The following is a 27,368-nucleotide window of genomic DNA, read 5'->3' on the forward strand; positions in this document are numbered from 1 at the left end:
AATCTTCACTTCTTTCTGTATTCACATTTTTATTTGGTGCTATATCATTTCACACTTTCCTTTAACTCTTTAGACATGGTTTCCTATAGATTCTTTGACCATATCTATCAAAGCTAAGTTTTGTGTAGTATATTGAACAACTATGCTCTCTCAAGGACAGTTTCTATTGACTGCTTTTTCCCCTATGTATAGGCCATGCTTTTCTGTTTCTTTAGATGCCTTGTAATTTTCTGTTGGAAACTAGACTTATAAAATAATACAATGTGTCAGTGTGTGGAAATCGATTCCAAAATTATTGTCATGGACCTCAGCATTGTTTGCTGTTGCTATTTAGTGATTGTCTTGGACTAATTCTATAAAGTCTGTATTTTCCTTTGTTTGCTTTTTTTTGGTCATATGTGGCCACCGAAGTCTCTGATTATTTCACTTAGTGGTTCACTAGTGATTGAACAGAGATTTCCTTAAATGCTTTGAACTAATAAGTCCTCCAGCCTTTAGCAAGGGCTTATGTGAGTGTGTTGGAGCATGTTTTCAATGCTCTCCCAGCCAGTTTATAATTCCACCTTAGTCTTCACTCTCTACTTGTAAAGAATCTTTTCTCCAGTCTTCCCTGGGAATGTGGAGTCTTGTAGAGTCCCAGAAATACATTAGAATTTTCCAAAGTTTTCTCTTAGAATTTTTTGATCAGCTACTGGTTGTCCCCAAATAGCAACACCATCTCAGACAGCTGTGATTAAACTGAAACTGTCCATTCTCAACAACTGTTAAGTAAGGTCTTTACAAAAAGTGTGCTCTGAGTCAGATCAAATAAAAACAAGCCCTAAGAATGGAGATTGTACACAAGCTGCCAGACGGGTGACACTTCTTTGGAAGTGGGCCTTTGGCGGAGTTCCGATTCGGTTCTACCCTATCCAGTGGCTACCAGAATGGTGGTTTTCACTGCTAACACGGCTGCAAGGCTGTTGGCTTTCAAGGCCACGATGGAGCCGGGACAAAGGGGATGAGATCAGCAGAAGTTAAAACACCACAAAGTTCACTGTTCCTACTGAAATCCCATGGTTCTTCTTGCATATTCCTCAGAATGTTCCAAGTCCTTAGCTAATTTCCAAAGTTCTGAAAAAGTTGATATTGATATGTCTTGCCACTGTTCTCAACACTTTTATGGGGTAATTTTCAAGAGGTCCTCTCTCCACCATTTTGGAATTCTAGGGTCCTTTTCTACATTTTCATGTGAAATTTACTGAGATATTGACCACCATTTAAAACTCAATGTTAACTGTGTCAGCCGGCATTACAACATTAACACTTTCTATTCACATCCCAAGAGACTGCTGCTCCTCTAACAGCATGCACAAGAAAGATCTGGAAAAGTCACAATCGCTGCCCTCTAATCCAGCCAAATGTTCTTCCAGGGGAATCCCTAGGACTGCTTCCCAAAACCAAGCCAACAAAAGAGAAAAATGATTCAAACATGCAGTAGTTTTAGTAATACGTTTCTCACATTACTAAATTTATACTGACTTCAACATCTGAAAGTTGGTTCCTGGCAAGGTGGCCCCATTTTCAACTCTAACATGGCTGGTGCTCTCAGCTGCTTGGTAAGTTGTGGAAATAAATGCTTCACAACTGTGCTTATCCTGCTGTTAACACTTGCTGAGGAAGGGCATAAAGAGTTCCTATTTTCTGATAAACCATCCCAGAGAAGAGCACGTAACAAGAAGCCACACGGGAATGCACCCTTTTCAAAAGGAGAATTAAAGGAGCCAGTGCTTCAGAGGCCCTGCTCTGTCCCCTACTAACATACTGTATTACTCATCCCATTGCTTGAGATCCAAGCCTGGTCCACGGCCATCCACCTCAGGGACATCTCTCAAGCTTCTCCCTTTCTTCAATGACTAATGGGAAAAGAGAAGATAAACAGTAGGTGGGGAATTTTGACATTTTCCCCCTTGTAGATCTTCTATCAGTCCTCTTAGAGTAATTGTGAGACAAGGGATAACACCTAACATAAGACCATTTAGAGAATTTGCTTACTTTTGTCTGAGTGCCCCCAACCCATACCCACTCTTTCCTCACCTAGTTCCTGGCACTTTGCAAGGAACAATCATTATTCTCTCTACTGAGATGAAAAACAAATCATCGAGATTTACAACAGCTAAGAGAGTTGCTTCTGTTCTTTGTGTTGAAGAATTCTGCAGCCCTGTGGCCAAACAGTGCAGTCCCATTTTGCCATCAGGAAATTCCACCCCAAGCTCACCTTTCTATCCTGACACAGACCACCTGCATTCCCCTGCTGCCACCACCAGCTGTCACAGGATCCCTACATGCCCAGGCAGGCTAAGAAGTACCAACTTCCCAGATCACCTCACCTCACCTCCCTTCTGCAAAACACTGAGACACTTCTTTCTCCAGCTTCCACTACTCAAATAGCTCCACTGGGACATTAATTATATATTAGAAAGGACAATATATGTGGGCAGCCACAAAAGCACTGAAAGTGTTGCAAAGTTCCCATTGAGCTACTCATTTTACTTCCTAGCTTACAGTTTCATTTCTTAGCAAAAAGACCCTAATCCATGGGAATTACCGGTGTGAGAGGTAATGCAGGTATGCTCCTGGAGGCCCCCCTGGTCAGGTGTGCTAAGTGTTCCAGGTAAGTCACGTGTTCCCCCTACAGGCCCTTGCAGCAGTTCACCCCACCTTGCCCCTGGCCTTTGCTTTAACCAGAAAGCATCCAATTATTCATGATAATTCCTCCAATGAAAACAGCAAATGGGTATCAGAGAGCTAATCTATAGTTACCTTCAATTATTAAGATAATTTATCATTTCCTTTTACTGTCATACTTCACAGCCTGAGACCTATGGTATTACATACAGACCTCCCCAACTTTGGGTTCAAACACTTGCAAGTATCATATGTGAATGTGGACTTTTCCCAGGCTTGTTTTAAACTAGGATGCCACACTACCTGAGCAGGACTGTAAACCAACAACATTATTCTCCATATCAGTTTGCTTCTGTGTTATGCCAACCTCTCACCTGTTTTACTGTTGTTCTTTCTTGGCAGAAACCAACTGCATTTACATTTAAATATTCACTTTAAGAGAGTGAACCTTAAGTTCTTAAATTGATAAGCATAACATTTAAAAAAAAATTTGGAGTTCCCGTTGTGGCACAGTGGTTAACGAATCCGACTAGGAACCATGAGGTTGAGGGTTCAATCCCTGCCCTTGCTCAGTGGGTCAAGGTTCTGGTGTTGCCGTGAGTTGTGGTGTAGGTCGCAGACGTGGCTCGGATCCTGCGTTGCTATGGCTCTGGCGTAGGCTGGCAGCTGCAGCTCCGATTCGACCCCTAGCCCAGGAACCTCCATATGCCGCAGAAGTGGCCCAAGAAATGGCAAAAAGACAAAAAATAAATAAATAAATAAATAAATAAAATTTAATGATGACACCTTCTGATTACCCTGTGGGTGTGCATAGGGGGATCTGAGTTTACAAACCTCTCCTCAGTAAACCCAATCCCGAAACAAGCTGCAGCAGTAGTGAGAAAAAGCTCTTTCAGCCCGTTATTTCCTAATGCCTAGCAATCAATGTTAAAAGCAAAACCCAGAACCTCCTAAATTCTACGAAGTGGAGGCTTCAAAAAAGGATGCACAAAAGCCTTCAAAAAATATGAGATGTAGCAGGAAAGAGACAAGCAACTGAAGCAGGTATGGGAGGAAAAACAAGAAAACGCATATATATTTCTACTGTATAAAAGCCACCAGCAATTTCTGCTCTTTTGTTAATGCACAGAATAAAGTTTTCTAAGTTTCTTTCCTGCTTCCAATTCTACAATATATGAATATGAAAGAGCATGGCTGATTTTTTTTGCTGTAGTGGTAAGACGTATGGCCTGCTGGATGGCCACCTCAGGACTGGAACAGTGAGTGATCCTTCTCCACTGAAGGAACTGCCACTGAAGCCCATGTCCCATTACATCCGACACCCTGACTGGTGGGGCCGGCGTGCTTTTCCAGAGGAAAGACTTAACTTCTGGAAACAGCTTCAAAGCCAATCATAGTGACTAAGCCAGTTTAGACCATTTTAATGAGGTGCTGTTAAAAGGTCATGAGGCTAATGCAGCTAGTAACCTGGCTGAGGGCAATTCTGACAGAGTAAAGATTACCAAGAAATTCGCTGACCCCTGGTTCCCCTGTTAAGAGTACAAGCGAGGCCTCTGAAGAAACCACCTCGAACAGCCATGCTCATTTGGATGGGCGACGTCCAACATGTCTGTTGCAATAAACTGCTCATTTATTGTTGTCCCTGGCTAAGGAGAGCAAAGGGAGAAAGGAATTTTTTAAGACAAGAATCCTAAAGCTAGACAGGAAAGTACAACTACAAGTATACAGCCAAGGCACCAGCTCCACACTGAGGAGCGCATCCTGGGTGGAGCCTTCCTCACCAGGCATGCCAGAGCCAACAAAAATTGATTTTTGTTTGCCTTGCAAACAATACAACACAAGCATTTACTATTTGGAGAATCGGTGAAGTCATCTGATGGCAGCAATGGGAAACAGGTTGCTAGGGAATGGAAAGATGAGAGCCCAAATGAATTGTGTTCTTGAACGAGGAAAATGTTCAGTACAAAGCCGTCTTTAAAAGTAGAGACAAGATTTGTGCAAGATCAATTAGCAACTGTGGCGCAAGATGTACTGGATCTAATTTACATCCTCAGGGTATATGTGTTACTAGTCCAGGTGACAGTCATCCATATTCTGACGAGTCACAGCCAAGGGAGAACAGAGCCTAGGGACAAAAGACGTCGGTCCAGAGAGTCTCCACCACCCATCACAGCAACCTCTTCCTGCTAGATGAGAGCAAGGACCACATCTGGCACAAGAAGTCTCAGGCCATGATGGTCTCAACAGAAACACAAGCAAATTCCAGATCACAGAGGTGGCCACCTTTGGTAAGGGCATACTCGCCATGATTCCTGGGGCTAAAATTGGTCTTGGTATTCACGATCAAGACGCCATCAGTAAACCCACTATGTTTCCAACTAACCAGACTTCAGATCAATGATCTCTTCGTGCTCCAGCAGCACGTGGTATAAGAGAAATCTGAATAATGGAAGGGAAGGGAAATAGAATGACCACCACCTGGCACATGGTAGGTCAGGAAAAGAAAATTTGACCCAGCGGCCAGTACTTTCTGAACACAGATGACAGATGTGGTTTTAACAGATCAGCCTCACTCGTCACAGTAAAATCATACCTTTAATTTGAAATGAATAGGTTGGAAATTCGATTTGTAATGGATCTGTGTGTTGGTTACAGCAATAATTCTGGTGATGTGCTATAAACATGTTCACTCCTTTTATGTTTGCATATATTTTAAAAAAACATAATAAAAATAATGTAAGTCAAACTGTGAAGTCCTCAATGATGTTCTCCCTCTAAAGGGGATGTAATTTAATCAAGCTTAAAAAAAAAAAAAAAAAAAAGAAGATAAATTTTGCCTGCTGTCTTCCCTCAGCAGAAAATGAGGCACATGATTAACTGCCCTTCCCAAGGCAAATATTAGAATGAGGTATTTATTCCTCATCGGGAAATTCTGAAGCAGGAAAAGAAAAAAAAAAAAAGGCCTAAGCCCCATCAGGTAAGCACTGAGTGATATGAACATTAACATAAATGAATAAAATGTCATTTTGATGATTATTCTTTAATATTGAGCTAAATTTAGAAGTGTTCTTTTAATTGATCGCCCCTTAAATTTCTTTGTCAAATCATTCTATTACTACTTTTGGGATGTTATATGTGTGAATATACACAGGAGTGTGAAAAGAAAAAAAACACATTCAAGTTCAATGTTGTATGTAGTATAATCCAGGCCAGCAGCCAGCACACCACATAAAGTTTTAAAACCTCCTTTTCTTTTTCTAATTTTCTATGAAAACATAAATTCTCTTAACATAAAGCTGAAGGCCCTCTTGTTTATTACTGAGCTTCCTGGTGGGACCTCCCCTTGGTACCCTCCTGAGCCTCTGCTTTCTAACAGAATTGGCATCAGACTGGAAGGTACCAAAAGGTTCCCCCCAGTGAAGCAGAGCCTAGATGCAGGAGTCCCAACATCTTTCAGGAAAACAGATCCTCTGGGTAAAGGACAGAATCTGCGTGCTCACCAAATGGGCCCAGCAGCCCAAGCATTAGGGTCCTATGAGGTCAAACACAAAATAGGACTTGGGGTCAAAGACTGTTCTCCCCAAAGAAATAATGCCCACAAAAGCCTATCTCCAGTTCAGCACAGCAGCCTTATTCAAATCACCATCCAAAGACTGCATCTTAAAATGCATAATCTTGGAGTTCCCTGGTGGCTCAGTGGGTTAAGGATCCGGCATTGTCACTGCTTGACACGGGTTCAACCGCTGGCCTGTGAATTTCTGCATGGTGCAGGCATGCATGGCAAACAAACAAACAAAAACACATCACCTTGAAAATACTGGTAATATGACATTATAGAGATCAACTACAGTTCCCACTATGGTGCAGTGGGTTAAGAATCCAACTGCAGAGGCTTGGGTTGCTAGAGGCACAGGTTCAATCCCCGGCTGAGTGCAGTAGTAGGTTAAACGATGTGGTGTTGACACAGCTGCCACCCAGGTTACAACTGTGGCTCAGATTCAGTCCCTGGCCTGGGAACTTCCATATGCCATGGATTTCGCCATTAAAAAAAAAAAAAAAAAAAAAAAAAAATCAACTGTGGAAACTCTGTCCCCAAGGTTCTATTATCGCAAGCCACCAAAGACGGCTCCGGAGCCGGATAATAAACATGACAAGAGGACAGTAGCTGACAGAATAAACCCCACGTTCTTGAGCTTTGAAAAGCCCTCTGGTCATTCTAGACCAGATTCTCAAAAGGGCTCCTTACTCTGGCAAATAAAGGTATTTTTAATAGTTCGATTAGCTCTAAAGTCCCAGCAGCACTGTATGATCCAATTCCCCTTTTTGTCATGCCCCTCCCCTCAAGGGATACTCAGTAATTAAAAATTACCGAGCAGCTGCAATGGTTAATATGCAGAGGGAATAAATAGGGCTTAAAATCACAATTTTTGCATTTTATTTCACCTTAACTGTAGTGTTTTTAAAGAGAAAGATGGTAACATGTTCCCAAATTCATATCTGCAGGAGAGAGCCACCATCTAAACGATGGTAATTTCTGTGAACTCCCTGCTGTAAGACCTTCAGGACTGGAAAATTCGATCCTTTGCAAAGCTAAGTATAAATAACCACCTTCCTTCCTGCCTCCTCCAGTCTGGAGCCAGCACCACAGAAAAAAAGAGCCCCACAATCCAACATGCCTCTTCCTCTGCGGCACCAGGAGAAATAAAATAGCAGGAGAACTGAAAAGGGTATGTCTATGCTGTGACATGCAGAAACCTCGGGTTCAAATTCAGATTTGGGCGCCTCCTTGCTCTGTGGCTTTAAACCAAACAACCCAGCCTCTATAAGCCTTGGCTTTCTCATCTGGAAAATGTGAAAAAGAGTATTTATCATCTCACATGATTGGCTGATCAATAAAGTTAGATAACCTTGTAAAACTGGTGTATATATCTATATTAGAGCAGGGCTTTTCATCTTTGCACTACTGTCACTGGGGACCAGAAAATTCTTTTGTTTGTTTGTTTGTTTTTATTTTGCTTTTTAGAGCCACACCTGTAGCATATGGAAGTCCCAGGCTAGGGATTGAATCCAAGCTGTGGCGTAGCCAGCCTACGCCACAGCCACAGCAAATGGGGATCCGAACCTCATCTGTGACCTATACCACAGCTCAGAGCAACGACGGATCCTTAACCCACTGAGCGAGGCCAGGGATCTAACCCACATCCTCATGGATACTAGTAGGGTTCATAACACACTGAGCCACAATGGGAATGCCCAGATCTTTTTGTTTGTTTGTTTGTTTGTTTTAGGCAAGGCATATGGCAGTTCCCAGGTTAGGGGTCGAATCAGAGCTATAGCTACAGGCCTACACCACAGCCACAGCAATGTCAGATCCTTAACCCACTGAGCAAGGTCAGGGATTGAACCCAAGTCCTCATGGATACTGGTCAGATTCGTTTCCACTGTGCCACGATGGGAACTCCTCTCAGAATAGTTATTCATTGTGGGGGGCTGTCCTGTGCCAAAGGGTTACCCCCCAATTTCAGAACCACTGCACTGGGTATTTAATAAATACTTAAGTTAAAGGGCTTCTTCCTTTCATCCCATTCATGTAGTTTCTGAAACAAGAAACCTAGGGGATTATTCCTCCCCTAGACTCCTCCCCCTTTTCTCAATTCGTAACCAAATCCAATGCCTTCTGCCTTCTACATGCCTCCTGCATTTACCCCCCACCTCCACAGGCAATTCCACTGTTACAGCCACCAACTCTGCCTGGCCAGCTACAGGGCCTCCCACTGCTATCCACCTCAAAGCCATTGTCCCCCTGCTGCGTGTTTCTGTCTCTCTGTCTCTGTCTGTCTGTCTGTCTCTCTCTCTCTCTCTCTCTCTCTCTCTCTCTCACACACACACACACACACACACACACACACACACACACACACACACACACACAGGCATCTCCCAACTGTGAAAAGAAAACATCCTCCAGGACCCGTGTCCTTACTCAGCTGCTCCCAGCCAAGTTCCTTTGAAGAGTTGCCTCTGCATCCCCACATTTTCTTTCCAGGATGCTCACCAGGGCATCCGCCTCACTATGTCCACACACCCTCACCACCTCCTATCATCCATCTTCCTCGGCCCCGATGCCACTGGCCATCCCTCAGCCCTGCTGAGGCCACCTGGATTAGAGGACAGCTCTCCTCACTGGCCATGCCTCCTCACCCACACCCTGCTCCGTCCTCTCTAGTCCAACTTGCTCCTTGCTCCCAGGCCCCACAAGCTAACCATTCACCCCATCCCTGCCCCAACAGCTCCAATGGGCTCCAGATGTTCATACCTGCCTGCTGGCAGCATCACCTGGATGTTAAGTATATCACTCTTAACCTAACAAAACCTATGGATTGCCCCATTCCCCCCCACCCCCGATCATGTTCCTCCCAGTAACTAATCACTCACCCAAATCCTAGATGTTATCTCCATATCCATCTACAAAGTCTCAGACAATTCCTGCAAAATACCTGCCAAATCCACACCTTTACCACACTCCGCGCTCTGCTCTTCTGTGACCCCGAGCCAACCTCCACCTCCTGACCCACCAGTACCGGAGTTCATGGACCAGTCTCCCTGCTCTCATCATTCTTGTCCTCCCCTCAACAGAGGTGCTTTGAGCCACAAGTCAGATGCTGAGACTCCTCTGCCTAAAACCCAGCGATGGCTTCCCCATGTGCTGAGAAACCCAGCGCTCCCGTTCCGTCCTCTTGCCACACACACATACCTCCTCCCGCCCCATTTTCCTCTCTGTTTCTCAAGCTTGTTGCCTCTGTGTTTGCTATTCGCTGTCTCGGAATATTCTGTCCCTAAACCTTGAGTAGCTGTCCACACCTCTTCAGGTCTCAGCTGAACTGCTGGACCCCCTATTATGCTATAGGTTCCCACAAAGCACGCACACCTGCCCCCTCCCCCAACCCTGCAAGGACATGAAATTTGCAAAAACAAGTCACAGCTCCCCTGACACAGGGATGGCAAACGTTCACACTACTCGGCCTCCCTGCTGCATTCTTCACTCACGATAAAGCCTGTTTCATGCTTAGTGGGGTTTTCTTGGGGGAAGAGGGATGGTGCCCTTCCCAGCAACTGAAACCACTTCCTATGCTCGGGGATTCCCACAATGTGAGTGCTGGGGGGAGGCCGGGCCCATCTCCCACTACAGAAATCAAAAGTTCAAATAAAAGAGGAAGAAACAGGCCCAACACACCCCACCCCCAACAGCAACAGTGTGAGCCAATCAGGAACTCACTATCCTTAGATAGGCCTGCCTGCAAGACTGGGTCTTGGCTGGCTCCTGGGGACCTGAATGCCAATCCCTCCACCGATAGAAAATGTTCCCTAAATGGTAAGTGTGCCTCAGTGTACCTGGACTCTCTGTGCAGACACCTGTCTTCCTTCTGGGAGCCTGGAATTTTACTACCTGGTCGGCAGAGGGCAGGGACACAATCAATCACCAATAAAAAGCTTGGGCACCGTGTCTCTAAGGAGGTTCCCTGGCAGACAACATTTCAATATGTTGTCACAGTAGTTGCTACAGGAATTAAAGGCAACCTGTGTGAGGTCACTCACTGGGGAGGACTCTCAGACACTCCTGCCCCGTTTCCTCAGGACATCACTCCCTACACCATTTTCCCTTTGCCGATTTGGCTTTATTATCCTTTCACTGTAATAATCCGTGACTGTGACAGTACCAATTTCTGGGTCTTGTGAGTCCTTCTGCTGAATCACTGAGCCTGAGAATGGCTGTGAGGACCGCCAACACAAGGAGGAGATCACAGAGTTGAAGCAGCTACAGCAAGAGGAGCCCCACCATACAGCATCCAGAGGTGGCATTCAGTGTCTGGGAGCCCCGGACCCTTATGTTGTAGGTTCTCTAGCTGAGATTGTGGGTGTTCAGATTCCAGAAGTCTTTTAGTCCCTAACCACCATCCAGGCTGGTTCACCAGTTCTACAGGTACGTCTTTTTTTTTTCCCCCAACACAATTTTTTCCCACTGTACAGCATGGGGACCCAGTTACACATTCACTATACATAATTTTTTCCCCATTGTCACGCTCTGTTGTAAGTATCTATCTAGACATAGTTCTCAGTGCTACACAGCAGGATCTCATTGGTTTTCTGCTTGTTTGCTTTTTAATTTATTTTTTATTGTTATTTCCCCCAACACACTTTTTTTCCCCCCACTGTACAGCATGGGGACCCAGTTACACATACATGTATACATAATTTTCTCTCCCACTGTCGTGCAGCATTGTAAGTATCTAAACTTAGTTTTCAGTGTACACAGCAGGATTTCATTGTAAATCCATTCCATGAGCAATAGTTTGCATCCATTGACCCCAAGCTCCCAATCCCTCCCACTCCCTCCCCCAGGATCTCATTGTTAATCCATGGCATTATTTCATTCTTTTTATGGCTGAGTTGTATTCCATTGTGTATATATACAGTAATATCCATCTACAGGTACTGTGCCATGCAAAACGCCTTCAACAAATCTCTTTCTGCTCAAATTCATCAGAATTGGTCTCTGTTGCTTGCAATCAAGAGCCCTATCACAGATTTTGTATAAAAATAAGTGTTATACGTAAAATTGGAATGCCCAAAGTGGAGTGGGGATTGGTAGAGGGTACTGTGAATCCCACAATCTCAGTCTGAGGAAGTTGGTCATTCTGAGTAAGCAGAACAAAAGTAGAGTGGGCTTAAATGCCCTGTTCTCTGCTGGATCCAAACTGTGTGCCTTTTCATTCAAGGCTATTTTTAACATCAGAAACAATAGAATGAACAGGTCATAGAGACCTGTCACTGAGCCACAGAAATCCCCTGAACCACAAACTTCATCTAGATAAGATCACTGGCTGCCATTACCAGCTCATGGAATTGACTGGAAACAAACAAAAAAGAACAGAACCGAAGTTTTCCTGGGAGCAATACTGACAAGTATTTGTCTCAGCTGCCGCCAGCCTATGGCTGCTCAACCCCCAGACAAATAACCCTGGGATCGCAAACTCACATCCAAGCAGGACCCAAAAGGAGGCACTCTGCCAGTTCCCAACACAAGCAGGTACAGCTGTAGGAGGCAAGGACCAAGAGAAATCCTCACACTGGACGTGATGCAGCAGAGCTGCCAGAGGTTGCCAGGTTGGCTGACCAACAGGACTCCCTGCTACTTCTGTTCTGCCCAACCACATCCTGAGTTCCTTATTCTCTCCCTCTCCAAATAGGTTTACTGTACTATCCTCTTCCTTCTTCACCACTGGAGGTTGGGTAGTTTGTGGCGGGGAGGGGGTGTATAACCTAATAAGCCATAAGTCGCCAGACCATTAACAAAAACCAAACAGCTCCTGAAGCTCAGTATCAAAAGAACCAACCCAACCAAAATAATGCTCAAAATTTCTCAATGGACATTTCTCCAAAGAAGATAAATGGCCCAAAAAAACACATGAAAAGATGCTCAACATCGTTAATTATCAGAAAAATGTCAAAACTACTATAAGGTACCACCTTACACCAGCCAGAATGGCCATCATCAAAAAAAGTCTACCAATAATAAATGCTGGAGAGGGTGTGGAGAAAAAGCAACTCTCTTACACTGCTGGTGGGAATATAAATTGATACAACCACATGGAAAACTGTATGGAAGTTCCTCAAAAGGTAAAAATAGAACTACCGTATGATCCAGCAATCCCACTCCTGGGCATCTATCCAAAGAAAACTATAACTGAAAAAGATACATGCACCCCAATGTTCACTTCAGCACTGTTTACGACAGCCAAGACACAGAAGCAACCTAAATGTCCATCAACAGAGGAATGGAGAAAGATGTACATATATACTCAGCCATTAAATAAAGAATAAAATAAGGTACAACCACTATGGAAAACAGTATGGAGATACCTCAGAAAACTAAATACAGAACTGCCATATGACCCAACAATCCCACTCTTGGGCATATATATCCAGGCAAAATTTTCCTTGAAAAAGATACATGCACCCCTATGTTCAGTGCAGCACTGTTCACCATAGCCAAGACATGGAAACAACCTAAATGTCCATCGACAGATGAATGGATTAAGAAGATGTGGTATATACACATAATGGAATACTACTCAGCCATAAAAAACACAATTCCATTTGTATCAACATGGATGGAGCTAGAGACTCTCATACTAAGTGAAGTAAGTCAGAGAAAGACAAATACCTCACTTATATCTGGACTCTAATATATGGCACAAATGAACCTTTCCACAGAAAAGAAATTCATGGACTTGGAGAACAGATTTGTGGTTGCCAAGGAGGAGGTGGGGGGAGTAGGATAGACTGGGAGTTTGGGATTAATAGATGCAAACTCTTGCATTTGGAGTAGATAACCAATGAGATCTGCTGTATTGCACTGGGAACCCTATCTTGTCACTTGTAATGGAACATGATGGAGGATGACATGAGAAAAAGAATATATATGTATGTATGACTGGGTCACTTTGCTGTACAGTAGAAATTGACAGAACACTGTAAATCAACTATAATGGAAAAAATTAAAATCTTAAAAAAAGAATGAAGTAATGACCTTTGCAGCAACAGATGGACCTAGAAACTATCATATTAAGTGAAGCTAGAAAGTGAAAGCAATATGATATTACTTATATGTGGAATCTTAGAAAAGGATACAAATGAACTTATTTGCAGAAGAGAAACAATACTCACAGACTTTGAAAAACTTATGGTTACCAGATGGGTCAGGTGGAGGGGGGTAGGGATGGACTCAGGATTTGGTACTGGCATATATATGCACACTGAAGTATAAGGCTTGACTGGTCAACAGGGACCTGCAATATAGCACAGAGAACTCCACCCAATATTCTTGGATAATTTATGTGGCAAAAGAATCTGAAAGAGAATGGATGTCTGTACATGTATAACTGAATCCCTTTGTTGTACAGCAGAAATTATCTCAACGTAAATCAACTATACTTCATTAAAACTTTTAAAAATGAAAACAAAACAAAAAAAAATGAAAACTGGAGTTCCCATCGTGGTGCAGTGATTAACAAGTCCAACTAGGACCATGAGGTTTCCGGTTTGATCTCTGGTCTTGCTCAGTGGGTTAAGAATCCAGCGTTGCTGTGGCTCTAGCATAGACCGGTGGCTACAGCTCTGACTGGACCCCTAGGCTGGGAACCTCCATATGCCTCGGAAGTGGCCCTAGAAAAGGCAAAAAGCCAAAAAAAAAGAAAAGAAAACAAACAACCTCTTTTCAGGTAGAAGAGAAGTGACAGTATATCACCCAGAGATCCTTACAATACTTAAATGAATGCTTGGGTTGCCTCCCTGGGGAAAAGGTGCATGTGATTTCATGAAGCCATGGACATTTCTTAAGGTGGATAAATTATCCAACAGGTGCATCATGGAGTTCCTGCCAGCTCAAAAGCTAGAACACTAAGGCAATAAAGGTAATTCCGCTCCTTCCTTCCCACTGGCTGGTTGAAGGATGAGCAGATCCAAGCCTCTGTGGGCCAGTGAGACACAACAGGAGATTTCCTGGGTGATTATGGAAATGAGATTTCCTTAATCTCAAGTGGAAAACCACAAGAAGCGATTATCTTTCTTCTGTGAGTAGAAAAAGAGAACAAAGCTCTAACTGCCACTAGCAGCCACTCTCAGACCAGTAAGTCCTTAAAAATGTGCCAGGCTCTGTAGATAGCAGAGGAAAACAAACTTGATTGCTTTTTTTTTTTTTTTTTTGGCCACGCCCCCAGCATGCGGAAATTCCCAGGACAGGGATCAAACCTGCACCACAGCAGCAATCCCAGGCCCTATAGTGCAGGATCCTTAACCTGCTGAACCACAAGGGAACTTCCCAAACTTGAACTTCTCAAAGCTCCCAGGTGGGCGCTTCTTTATAGACATATTATAACTGAACAAGAGAATTCAGGTTAGAGTCTCCATGACAACGATCAAGAATCTACCACAATACACAAGGTGACGTTGGCCATCTCAAGTACCATCATCACCTGTTAACTGATAACTCTGGGGGCATGTGTTATGAGTGCAAGAAATCTACCTTCACATTAAACACACATATCAACTGTAAGCTGCACCCTTATTTCAGAAACACTAAAAGGCTGATGCGGAGGGGAGATAAAGACATGTCTGTCCCAGGTTAGACACAACATGGTATCTGCCAACTCTATCCTTCCGTTCAGGAAGGAACCACCATAAAAGACCAACGCTTTAGAGACATTACCAAGTCAGCTTGAAGGCAAAATGAAGAGCTTCTGGCCACTCTGGTATTTGTACCAATGACCATAGTTGTGCATAGTTATCACTTTAATATCTAAACACTATTCAAGGCTACAACCAGGTCACCACAAGACCTCTCACTCAAAACCCACGAAAACAAAAATAAAGAGCAACAAATTTGAGTTTGATCACAGGTTACAATTTTCATAATATACGCACACAAAGTCAGAACTCGACTAAAGGCTGAAATGACGTTCACGCAACTGCAGTGCTGAGAAGACTGAAAATACAAACTCTGTCGTGGAGAAAATAAAACATCTAGTCTGCAAGTTGTGAGTGAAAGAATGAACTTACCAGCCACTTTTTCTGAAATAATTTCCAGCCCTTTACCTCTCCCTCTACCATCCACCTTGGGGCGTCCTGAAAGGTACAAGTGGCAGTACAATGGCCTTGATATCCTTGGATACAAAGCACAAAGCTGGCCATTGATAAAATGAGCTCAACCAAACAAACGCTATCAATATCTGCACCAAACATGTGGTCTAATTTTTACCTAAAGCTTGAAGTGTGTGCATTTGGGAGGTTTCTTTCTATCTGATTTTTAGACTTATTTTTACATTAAGAAAAAAAAGTTTGATGTATGAATATAGAACACATTAAGCAAGAAAAAAAAGACAATAAAAATGACCTATAATCCCTTTGGTCAAAAAAAAAAAAAAAAAAAAAAAAAAAAACCTGCCATTTAGTACCATGGGCTATATTCCTGGTCATTCTTCTCTATGCAGAAACACTTTTAGCCACAATAGGATTTTCCTGTTTTGGAGAAACAGTGCCCCCACTGTTTTGTAACCTACTTTTGCCACTTAATATTATATTACTGACATCTCCATGTTATTCAATATTCTTCAATATCTCCCCACCCCACCTGTCACCTCCATGGCTGCAACAATACTTTTCTCCATCTCACTTCTCCCAGCAAAGGAGGAAAAGCTCCTAGTTCGAGCTTAAAAGCTCTCTCTCACTAATAACACTCCCTGACAATGGAGACATCTATTCCAAAGGCAGGCAGCATGGCCCCTACCAATTTCTCAATTATCAGCCTAAGCACTCCAGAATTCGAAATCAACACACAGTTCAGCTCCCTCTAGGCACAGCTTAATTCAAGAACCATGTTCATTTATCCCCAGGCATTAAAAAAGGTGGGAAGGAAACACGGCCAGTTCAAAGTTTAAAACCCAACTGTAACTGCAGCTGCACAAAACACACAGCACAAAAGAACGAGAAGAAAGGACAGAAGGAAGCAAACTGATTCTTGGTTTTGCTTTTTGGTTTTTCTTGAAAGCCCACGCTCCTTCCCCTTTCCAAACCAAACTGCCAAAGATGAAGTGAGCACTCAGATGATACCCAAAGATAAACCACTTATTAACTAGGAGGAAAACTGGAGACAGAAAAAAGCATGAGTTTCTCAACAGAGTCCCACTCTTCAGAAGCTAAAGGTGGCTGGGAGCGCCCTAAGTACGCAGAGGTTTTAATTCAGTGGGGTATACACAGGCCCACTTTTTCTCCTCAAGAGTTAATATCGAGTGCTTACAAAGCAAAATAAGTCTCTAAGTAGCTTAAGCTTGCTTGCATTTTTCTGAAAAACCAGATCAAAGTGACTTTCATCACTAAAAACCAAAACGAAATACATGTAAGTAAAACTAACTTTCAGTACAAACATCTTCGGTGAAACAAGAGAAAAAGTAAGTAGAGAGGCTCTTCCTTGTCTGCTGCGCTGCTGGGACCACGCCTGTCTACACTGGTGTCCCCACACTGTGAGTGATAGCTCATTTGGTTGCCAAAATGTACATTCAAAACTTTAAATCACATAGATCACCAAAAAAATTGTTTAGCTTTGAATTTTAAAACATTAAAGCAGATGTTCAACTGGGGCAGCCCCTTGTGGCCTTGGGCCATGTGTGGGTAGCTGCCTGTCTTTCCCAGTGCAGCCCCTCACTACCAGTACAACCTCAACGCAGTACCCACAAGGGCAAGGCCTGCTTTGCCAACTGCCCTAAAGGATACAAACCACGATGCGGAACTGCACCCGAGGAGACCAGCAACAGCCAGGCCTTGAAAGAGGCTGAAAATGGGAAATATAATTAAAATGTGAAAGCTGGAGTTCCCGTTGTAGCTCAGCGGTAACAAAGTGAGGTAGTATCCATGAGGATGAGGGTGTGATCCCTGGCCTTGATTAGTGGGTTAAAGGATCTGGCATTACCCTGAGCTGCAGTGTAGGTCACAGACATGGCTCAGATCTGGCATTGCTATGACTGTGGTGTAGGCCGGCAGCTGTAGCTCCCATTTGACCCCTAGCCTGGGAACTTCCATATGCTGCATGTGAGGCCCTAAACAGCAAATAATAAAATAAAATTAAAATAACATAAAAATAAGTAGAATAAGAAAACTGCATTCACAAAGGCCAAGAATCAGAGGCACAGCTCAAGCTCTGGTCACTGCTCCATGGGATCCCCTCTCTTGGTCAAGAGTGACCCCCCTCCCACAGAAGGAGACAGAGCACACAATCTCTACCTGGAAGACAGAGGTGGCTGTTGGAGACCATGGAAACTGCTCGACGATGCAGTAAACGAATTTGGCGCACATGCAAAAGCACAACAACTAAAAGACGGCTTTATCAGTACCTGCACCTGATTTTGGTCATTAACTTTTGTCACCTTCCCTAATAAAAGTCATGAGGGCTAAAGCCTAGTGCCTTTGTTCTGAGGAACAGAGTGCCTCCTGGTCCCCCCACTTTCTAAATGTAAGAGTCTTGTCTGTTTTGTTATACCTCACTGCCCCTCTTTCAGGACCTCCCATTGCCCTGCAGCAGTGGACGCTTGCCTGAGACCCTCCAGCGATCCATCAGAAGTTCACTTCAGCATCTCTGGGAAGCCCTGACAAGTCCTGAGTGACATGCCACCAACCTAACCAGCAATGGGACTGTTCCCTGGGCTTGTTCGTCCTCTTCCTGGGGCCACCATTCCTACAAGCCCCACCAGGTTCCATCCTGAAAGGATGAATTTCACATTGCAGCATTTTACACTAAAAGAAATTCAATTTTGAATGGCCCTTTTTTCCTGATGAATAGGAGGCATAAAAAGAATACGAAATCTCTCAGCAGGTGCTTGCCTGCCAAGAAGTCACCAAACAGTGAATTTGATGACAGCAAGGGAATCTGATAGCCTCGCCATTAAACCTAGCCAGTTCTGAATCAATACTGAGCTCTGAAGTCAGGGACAAAAAGTCGACTGAAGGGTCAAATTTAAGCTCATTACCCCAGAGACACTATGTAATATGGCTCTTCTCACCTTAAGTATTACAATATAGTCAGCATGCAGGCCAGTGGAGTTCAGGACAAAACATTATGGCTATAACAAGATCCTACAGTTCATGAAATAAGTGTCCCAGATCTTTAACCACTGCTTTTCTCTCTGCTAGAACCTGAGCCACAGTCTTATCTCAGAAATCAAGACTATAGAGACTATCTTCAGCAATCCAACACCCAGGAATAGTGACAATTATTAGTTCCTTCTCAGAGTCAATGACAGCAATTATGGAACAGTCCAAACAACACAACTAGAATTGTTTAGGCATTCACATGAACCCAAGAAGGATGTGACAGTGGTTCTCAAAGGACTCTTTGTGTGTTTGTAGGCTGTTGGGGCTTTTTCCCCCAAATCCAAAAGTCTGTCCCCCCACCCCAATTTTTTCTTTGTTGCTTTATAGGGTCACACTAGCTGCATACGGAAGTTCCTGGGCTAGGGGTTGGGAGCAAATCAGAGTAGCAACTCCAGATCCAAGCCATGTCTTCAACCTATACCACAGCTCACGGCAATGCAAGATCCTTAACCTACTGAGTGAGGCCAGGAATTGAACCCACATCCTCATGGATCCTAATCAGGTTCGTTACTGCTGAGCCATGATGGGAACTCCCCTTCCCCCAAATTTTAACATATCCTGGGTAAGAGGAAACATGAAAAATTTGGAAAACAGATGATTCCTGATAATGTCTACATTGAGAAGTATCACTTCAGGTATTTTTATTAAAGAACTAGTTGTTTTTTTTTTTTTTTTTTTTTTTAGTTTGTAGGAAAAGATTGTTTTCTAAATCTAGTTTCTTTATCCTCATCTCTAAAGTATGCTCTCATTTCCGTATTCCACAACAAGCAACTCCCAAGCCAACCGTAACATCATTAAACAGAAACAGTACAAAGATTGCCACCTATAGTCAGAAAAGGAAATACATTTGTTTATACCGTGATCTGGAAGAGAAATAATATAAAAACAGAAAGTAACATTCTGTCCCACTTCTGCTCTTCATTAATCCCACAACCCTAATACTTACCATCATTATTCATTTATTATTTTAATTATTTTACATGGATTGTCAAAGATCACTGTGTAGTTTGCTCTATTACCAATTTGAAAATATATCAGTAAGACAAAAACACTTATTCAAAGACCTACAGCATCAAAAAGCCCAAACACTCAAACTGCTACTTGTCTAGGATCCAAAATTCAAGAGCAGCAGTAAAACCTGTTAAACATCTTTTTTTTTTTTTTTTTTCACTTATTTTGTCTTTTTCTAGGGCTGCTTCCTGCAGCATATGGAGGCTCCCAGGCTAGGGATCCAATCGGAGCTGGAGCCACCGGCCTACGCCAGAGCCACACAGCAACGCGGGATCCGAGCCTCATCTGTGAATTACACCACAGCTCACGGCAACGCCGAACTGTTAACCCACTGAGCAAGGGCAGGGATGGAACCCGCAACCTCATGGTTCCTAGTCAGATTCATTAACCACTGCACCACGACAGGAACTCCATGTTAAACATCTTTTTAACTCAAAACAAAAAATTCAGTATGATCTCAATCTATCAAAGAGAAACTCATTTGTTTCTTCCACCAGTCACATGCTATCATATTTTTATGATGTTATATAAATAGATGCACCATACAGAAAAGTTATTAGCAATGAGCATCAAGTTTCTTCCCCTTGTGGTGAGTGCAAAAGCAATTTAGCAGGAACTTCAAAGTATTGCTGTGATGCTATCATGGTCTAAATCATTTTCTTGGAGTTCCCACTGTGGCTCAGTAGGTTGCAAACCTGACTAGTATCCATGAAGATGCAGGTTTGATCCTTGGCCTTGCTCAGTGGGTTAAGGATCCAGCATCGCTGTGAGCTGTAGTGTAGGGCAAAGATGCAGCTTGGATCCCAAGTTGCTTTTGCTGTGGTGTAGGCCAGTGGCTGCAGCTCTGATTCAACCCCTAGCCTGGGAACTTCCATATGCCGAAGGTGTGGCCCTCCAAAACAAACAAACATAAAAAAAAAATTTTTTTTTGGCCACACCAGAGACATGCATAAGTTACAGGGCCAGCAATCAAACCCTTGCCACCACAGCAGTGACAACACTGGCTCCTTAACCTCCTGAGCCACCAGGGAACTCCCTAAAACTATTCTTAATGTCAGGGATTTCTTCCTTCAGATGATTCGTATCTCTCCTGAATGTAAATCAAGCATCTTGATGCCCCCAGAATTCCAAAACAAAACTTTCCAAGGAAGTTTTCTGGTGATGTGTGCACTCACTGCATTGAAGAGATGCCTGCCTGGGGAACCATTAAATTGCTTCCCTCTAAACTGCATTCTGTGTGGTACAGAAACTGCAGTCACCTGAAGTTTCCCATTTGCCACTGTCCTCATGCCTTTAACCAAAACAGTTTACTCCTTAAAGAAAGTATTTTTCAGTGATGACATAATTCAAATAAACATTCTGACCAAAAAAACTAAACAAAATGTAAATTAACATGTCAATTTCTAAAAATTCCATTGAATCTTTGAAGAAAAAAAATCACAGAAGAATTTAAAACACCATGTTATATCTGCCGATTTTAAAAACTGCTTTTAATGTCATCATAAACCTAGGTCCTTTTAGGGTTTGTTTCTCTGATGTGAACTGTCATGACACAGATGTAACCGGGGCTGCCCATGCCCTGGGTAGAGCGCTCACTGACCAGCAGTGCTAGGCTTGCCTTGGGCACTTGGAGATAGAAGGAATGAGTAGGGCTCCTCTTCCTCTTGGAAGCGCCCTCTCAGCATCCTCCTTTAGATCCAAACAATACCTAAACTCTTAATTTCTGAAAGCAATCTTGTGACTGTTTTGGCACAGCTGCCAAGATGGCCTGCACAGTTTCTCAAGTCATCTCCTGAAAACACACATGGACCACATTCTACAAATTAATGACTAGGCTTCCTTACTCACAGATGGCTAGTCAGGTGGCACAGCACCTAGGTTCCCTGTCTCTTCTCTGCTGATGCCCACGTAAGAGCATCTTCCTTAGTCTAGCTCTTTTCTCAGAGACAGGAGAGCAGAACTCTGACTAGCAGTTGACTCAAAATTGTTGACTGATTGGAGAATGTTGAAACTGATGACCCAGGGCAATCCCAGGCTTCCAACTGGCACGATTTATAAACTCTAAAACATCCTTGTTTCCCTATTTTTACATTTCTGTAATGATGATTCTTCATTTCTGAAATGATGATGCTTCACAAAACCAACAGTACACCACGGCCTGACAGCAACTTTCTCCTTTTCCTAGTGGTACATAAAATAATGATGCATCTTAAAAATGACAGCAGCTTGGAGTAAAGAAAACAAGATATTCATGCCAAAGGTTAGCCTTAAACATTTGTTAGGAAGTGGGTAATTATATGGAAATGAGCAAGAAGTAGAACAATAGAGAGCAGCAGAGACCGAGGCAACTACAGCATTGCTGCCACATCTCAAGGGCCACAACTCAGATCCACTAACTGATGCCAGGCGATGATGTAGTCCCAACGAAGTAAGATTTTTACCAGGTTCCATGGAAATTCTCAGGCTTTAAAACACTATGGAGGAGTTCCCGTCATGGTGCAGTGGAAACCAATCCAACTAGGAATCACGAGGTTGCGGGTTCGATCCCTGGCCTCCCTCAGTGGGTTAAGGATCTGGCTTGGCCATGAGCTGTGGCGTAGGTAACAGATGGGCTTGGATCTGGCACTGCTGTGGCTGTGATGTAGGCTGGGGTCAACAGTTCCGATTAGACCCCTAGCCTGGGAACCTCTATATGCTGAGGGTTCGGCCCTAAAAAGACAAAAGAAAAAAAAAAAAAAAAACCCACTATGGAGGAGTTCCCATGGTGGCTCAGAGGAAACGAATCTGACTAGCATCCATGAGGAGGTTTGATCCCTGGACCTGATCAGTGAGTTTAGGATCTGGCCTTGCCATGAGCTGTGGGGTAGGTCACTTACAAGACTTGGATCTGGCATGGCTGTGACTGTGGCTGGCAGCTACAGCTCCGATTTGACCCCTAACCTGGGAACCTCCATATGCCTCGGGTGCGGCCCTAAAAAGACAAAAAAACAAAAAACAAAAGAAAAAACCACTATGGAGACAATACTAACCAGGGTCCCTGGTCAATTCTGGTGTAGAAGCCACCAGTTTACAAACTCTGACATTTATCTCTATCTTAATTATCCTGAATAACCTAGTTATGAAGACTTTTCTAGATACTTGGAAGAGAGGGAGCATGTTAAAAACTAGGGTTATGGAATCAAGAGAATTTGGTTCAAGTTCTGGCTCTACAACTTACTCGCTGTGTGTCCCAATGCAGATCACTTAACCTCTCTGAGGCTCCATTCCTCATCTGTAAATCATATCATACCACATTGGGTTCATATGAGGAATATATGAGATAGCAAGTGCATAAAGGCTTATCACAGCACCAGGTGCAGAGAAAGCATATGAAACATTAGTCACCGACCCTTGTTTGTACCAAATAAAGAGGGAGGGTGTCAAAGCCCCATGTCAGCCTGGCCTTCATCTATATGCCATCTGCTTCATTTTAATCACTAAAAAAATGTAAATGCTCTAAGAGAAAGTTATCAGACTTTCACCCACCAGAAAATCTTGTAAATAAAGGATACCTTTCTGAGATGTTGTAATAAAAGATTTCAGAAGTTACAGCAACATGCAAGAGTAAACTGTGCCAAGGAGTGCTGCAGATTGCCAAAAAATAAACAAAAACAAAAAGCAAAACAAAAAAACCAACCAGGAAATAAGCCAAAGGCAGAAACTTGTCCAAACTGTTCTGATTCCAAACCAAATCTGATCCTGGACCCTGAATCAGAAATTTTGTTAATTTGCTAATCCCTCTAACACCAAAAGTCCTTCATCTGACAGCAATTTCAAGTTTGATTACCTAAGTGGACCTAATTTGAATCCAGGTTAATATGAACTATAACTCACTAGAGGAACCCCAGCCAGAAAGGCACACACACACACACAAAATAATCAGCATATGCGCTCACACAGGCAAAGCCACATTCAATCCTTTCCTTTTTAGTTGACAAGCTGCACAGACATAGGAACAATGCCCTCTGTCTGGGCACCCTGTGATTTTCTGGGTTAATACACTATTTCATCACCAGCAGTACTCAGAGCTGAAGAGTTTTTCTCTAATAGCATACAACTTAGTGCACCCCAAACACACAAGGCCTTTCACCAACCTCCAATGAAAATACAAAGTTACTCTATGAAATTTACTAGGTAAGAATGCCTATTCTGCTAAGAGGCTTATAAGGTGACTCTTCTACACAGCAAGCAAAGTACCTTGGTGTGTAATGTTCGGCAGCACACCAAGTGTGTGAACTGCAGTGCACGCCTTGGAAAAATAACCATGCTGTTTGTTTCAGAGGGCATCTACTCTAAGAGCCTGTTAAAATCTTCCATTTGTTTTCCTACACAGACTAATTCAGAGGGAGACAAAACAAGTCGTGCAAATTCAACAGTTTCTTGTTAATATTCTACGAAGGCAATCCCTGGTCTTCCGAAGGGCAACCTGACAACACTAAAACTCCCATAAAAAGCAAATACCACAGAAATGTGAAGTCATCAAAACAGCCCTGCCTCCTTCCTCCCCCCACCCCACCCCCACCCCCGGTAGGAGAAGCTGAATAAGGAAGACAGATGTGACGTGTCTCTTGGAATATAACATGTGTGGAACTAAATAGTATCAGCAACATGGCCATCACTCAATCAATATAAAGTCTTCATTGCCTCTCGATATTCCCTTTCAGCCCCAGATAGCCCTCTAGCAACATGCAGGAGTGAACCCAGTCATACACAAACATACACTCACACACCCAGTTTCTGTTTACATTCCATCCTTCACTTTCACCCTAGACACTGGTTAAGATCTTCAGTATTAACTTATCTAGACAAAAGCAGTAGGAAGTGCTCTAGATTCTGACATTAGCTATAAATGCAGACAAAGCACAAACAACACCGAATGCATGCGATTCATTTCTTCAGTTGCATTTCCCAAAACGCTCATTTAAAAAGAATTTTTTTCCAGGGATTTCTAAGAATAATCATGCAATTTTTTTTAAAAAAGACCTATGATGAAAGGCAGCTGTCTGTATCCCTCACAATACTTCATGCCCTTTGTTTGGGCATGTTTGTATTCTCAGCACCTTTCTAAAAGCACTGCCTGCCCTCTACTGCTACCAATTAAATGGTGAAGTAGAGAATGAAAGAGAAAGCTCCTCAAAGAGGAGAGAAAACAGGAGGGGCAATCCCTCTGGGTAACAATGCTACTTTTCACCCATCCCCAGGTAACTGCACAAAAGGAGGGAAATATTTTACACTAGCACACCATGGCAAAATGATCGGAAGCACCAATCACATTATTTGCACTGCGATTACTCTGATAAAACTGACACCACAGCAAGCTTTACCCAGCATTGTTAAGAGAAGAAAAAAGCATACCCCCAACACCCTCCCCACCCTTAAATACCTATTCCATTATACACTTAAGGAGCACGCGCGCGCAAACACACACACACACACAGAGTACCAGGACAGGACGCTGGTGAAAGAGGAGCCATAACGTTGTCACGTCTCGGATAAGAGCTTCTGTATTAACCCCACCCCCATCACCAGAGAAAGAGGGACCTCAGGAAAAAAAAAAAGGGAGCGGAAGAAAGAGAAACCCAGAAATCCTTGAATTTCCAGGCATTAACTTTTCATGAAATGCACAACCAGGATAGGAAATACCTCCCCGCTGAGTAATGCTTCATGGGTTGTAAATTCACCTCTCGAAAGGGGAGCCAGACCTGAGCGCGCACCCCGCCAGATGGCAAACCCCTCCTACCTGCTCCAGCCAGCCAGCCCGTCACGCCGCGCCAGCGACAGCCTCCCACCCCCCTTTTTGGCAGAGCAACACACCAATAAGAGCCGAGTATAGCTGGTCGGGAGAGGGCTAAGCAGTGATTTAGCAGGATCGTCTCAAAAGGGGGGAGTGGGAAACCCGCGAGGAGAGAGTGAGGGTAAAAACAAAGCCCTTTCCAGTCAAATCTACAGCCTTGAGGGCGTGGCTTACTTAATTCGCTTCATCAATAAAAAGGATCAATTGAGCTTTCGTCTCTCCACCCACCCCGGAGGTGCTGGATCCTCGGAAAGAAAAAAATGGCTGGGTTGCAAGCTTCCTCCCAAGTTTCCAGCAGCACCTGCCACCATCCTAGACCTCCTCCCTCCACCAAAAAGACCCCGAAATCCACACTCTTGGCTTCAGACTCTTCGAGGGTCGGGCTTGCATAGGTCTGAGCTTTTTACTCGCTCCCACCCAAACAAGCACACACGCATCAGAACGCCTGCCAACACCATCATCAGAAAGAAAGTTCCAGGGGGAGACAATCTAGCTTCCGCTGCGGCCCTGGGCTCCCCCGCGCGGCGCGGGTCTCCAGCCGCGACCCAGACGTGACACACGTCATGGACTCCCGGGCTGCCGGGGCGAAAGGCGGAAAGTTGCCCCATAGCCCCGGGAGACGCAGTTTGGAGGAAAGGGACCCGCGGGCGGACAGGCACCCGCACCCTGCTCCCACCCCAAGACCGGGAGCGCCAAGTGAATACCGGTTCGCCCGGCTTCGCGCCGCTTTATTTACAAACAATGCGCTGGGCTTGGCGAAGGGGGCGGCGAGCACACGTCTGGGAACCCCCCTACTCCCGGGCGCTCCCGCCTTTGGGGTTCCCGTGCGGGCGCGGAGAACGCGCACCCCGGGTGTAATCCCAGTCCCCACCCCCTGCCGCCGCCGGGCAGGAACTCCCCGGGGAGTCCCGTCGGGAGAAGGAGCCGCTCACCTCTTCTTCCGAAAGTCCGTAGACCGGTTCCCCTAGCCCGGTCGCCATGGAGCCGGCGCCCCGCGCGGGCTCAGAGGCGCTCCCGGGCAGCTGGGCTGCGGCGTGGACCGCCGGGTCCTCCCTTCTCCTCCGGGGCCGCTGGCCCTGCACCCGGCCCTGCGCGCGTCCCGCCTGGCGCCGGCAGGTGAGGGAGCCCGAGCGCGCGCGCCCCGACCGCGGCTTGCGCCGCTTCCTCCCGGAAGGCTGCGGAGCCTTACGGGCCAGCAGTCCCGAGAGCCGGCTGTGCAGCCAGTGGCGGCGCGGAGCCGGCCGCGCTTTCCCTTCCTCCCCGCTCGCCTGCAGCTCTCCGCCGGGTTCCGAGCCTGCTCTCAGATCTCTGGAACCCTGCACGCCCGCCCCCTCGCTCGCTCCCTCCCGGCCCCCGCTCTCTCCGCCCCCTCCCCCGCCTCCTCCCGCCCGGCGCCCAGAGGGGACCCTCCCCGCCTCGCTGGGGCGGGCACACGCGCCCCCCAAGCCAATCACAGGCCGGGCTGGGGGGCGGGCTGCGGGCGGTGGGTGGTGGAGTTCGGCCTCCACGCCCATCCCACCCGGGGCTCCCCGGCGGCTTGCTGGCTGCTGGCTGGGGCACGCGGGGCCGCGGGGCGGGTTCCCTGGGGAGTGCCCGGGCGGGCTGGGCCCTCAGAGCTGACCCATCCTCCCCTCCCGCTTTCTCTCCGCTTTGGGGAGCGGGCAGGCTGGGAGTTTGGGGGCGCTGAAGGCATTTTCCACGAGAAAGTCCATTTCTGTTTTTCGAGGTCCTTTCACCAAGAGCCCTGAGCTCGTCGTAATTGTTAAACGGAGGGAAGATGGATGTTTCTAGACCCCTTTAAATTCTTGGCCACCCCAGCGAGCCCAACTTAGCTGCTTCGTCGGCGCCCCAGGTCGATTCGCCGGGGCCCGGCCGCCAGCCGGGAAGAGGCTGCCCCGGTGTGGCCGCGAGTCGCCACTGCCTGTGTCAACCTTACAGGGAACAAAACCAACACAGCGCCCGCTCTGAGTACACACCCACCCACTCGAAAACAGACTGCATGGTTCTTTGAATAAAAGGCAGCTCTTTTGTGAGCCGCGACGTGAAATATCAAATTCAAGTTTAAGGTTATCCTCTGCAAATGCAGACGATTAAGACATCCTATTAGCCACCGTGGGATTCTTCCCACACTCCAGCTACTGTTTCTCCAGCAAGC

The 27,368-nt window shown here is 45.0% G+C and overlaps 1 protein-coding gene across 5 annotated transcripts in view; it reads right to left on the reverse strand.

The window, feature by feature from the left end:
• The window catches only part of NEDD4L (neural precursor cell expressed, developmentally down-regulated 4-like, E3 ubiquitin protein ligase), a 372,463-nt gene extending 345,928 nt beyond the window's left edge, over nucleotides 1-26,535 (reverse strand). For 2 of the 5 annotated variants that reach the window (XM_021073873.1, XM_021073871.1), the window contains exon 1: nucleotides 26,146-26,534. In XM_021073873.1, the coding sequence (XP_020929532.1) occupies nucleotides 26,146-26,193 (48 nt within the window). In that variant the 5' untranslated portion in view covers nucleotides 26,194-26,534. Of the gene's footprint in view, nucleotides 1-25,062; nucleotides 25,107-26,145 lie in introns of those variants that run through there. The other 3 variants (XM_021073866.1, XM_021073898.1, XM_021073916.1) reach the window with 3 other exon arrangements.

The sequence above is a fragment of the Sus scrofa genome, chromosome 1, assembly GCF_000003025.6.
Source record: "Sus scrofa isolate TJ Tabasco breed Duroc chromosome 1, Sscrofa11.1, whole genome shotgun sequence".
Taxonomy (NCBI): Eukaryota; Metazoa; Chordata; class Mammalia; order Artiodactyla; family Suidae; genus Sus; species Sus scrofa.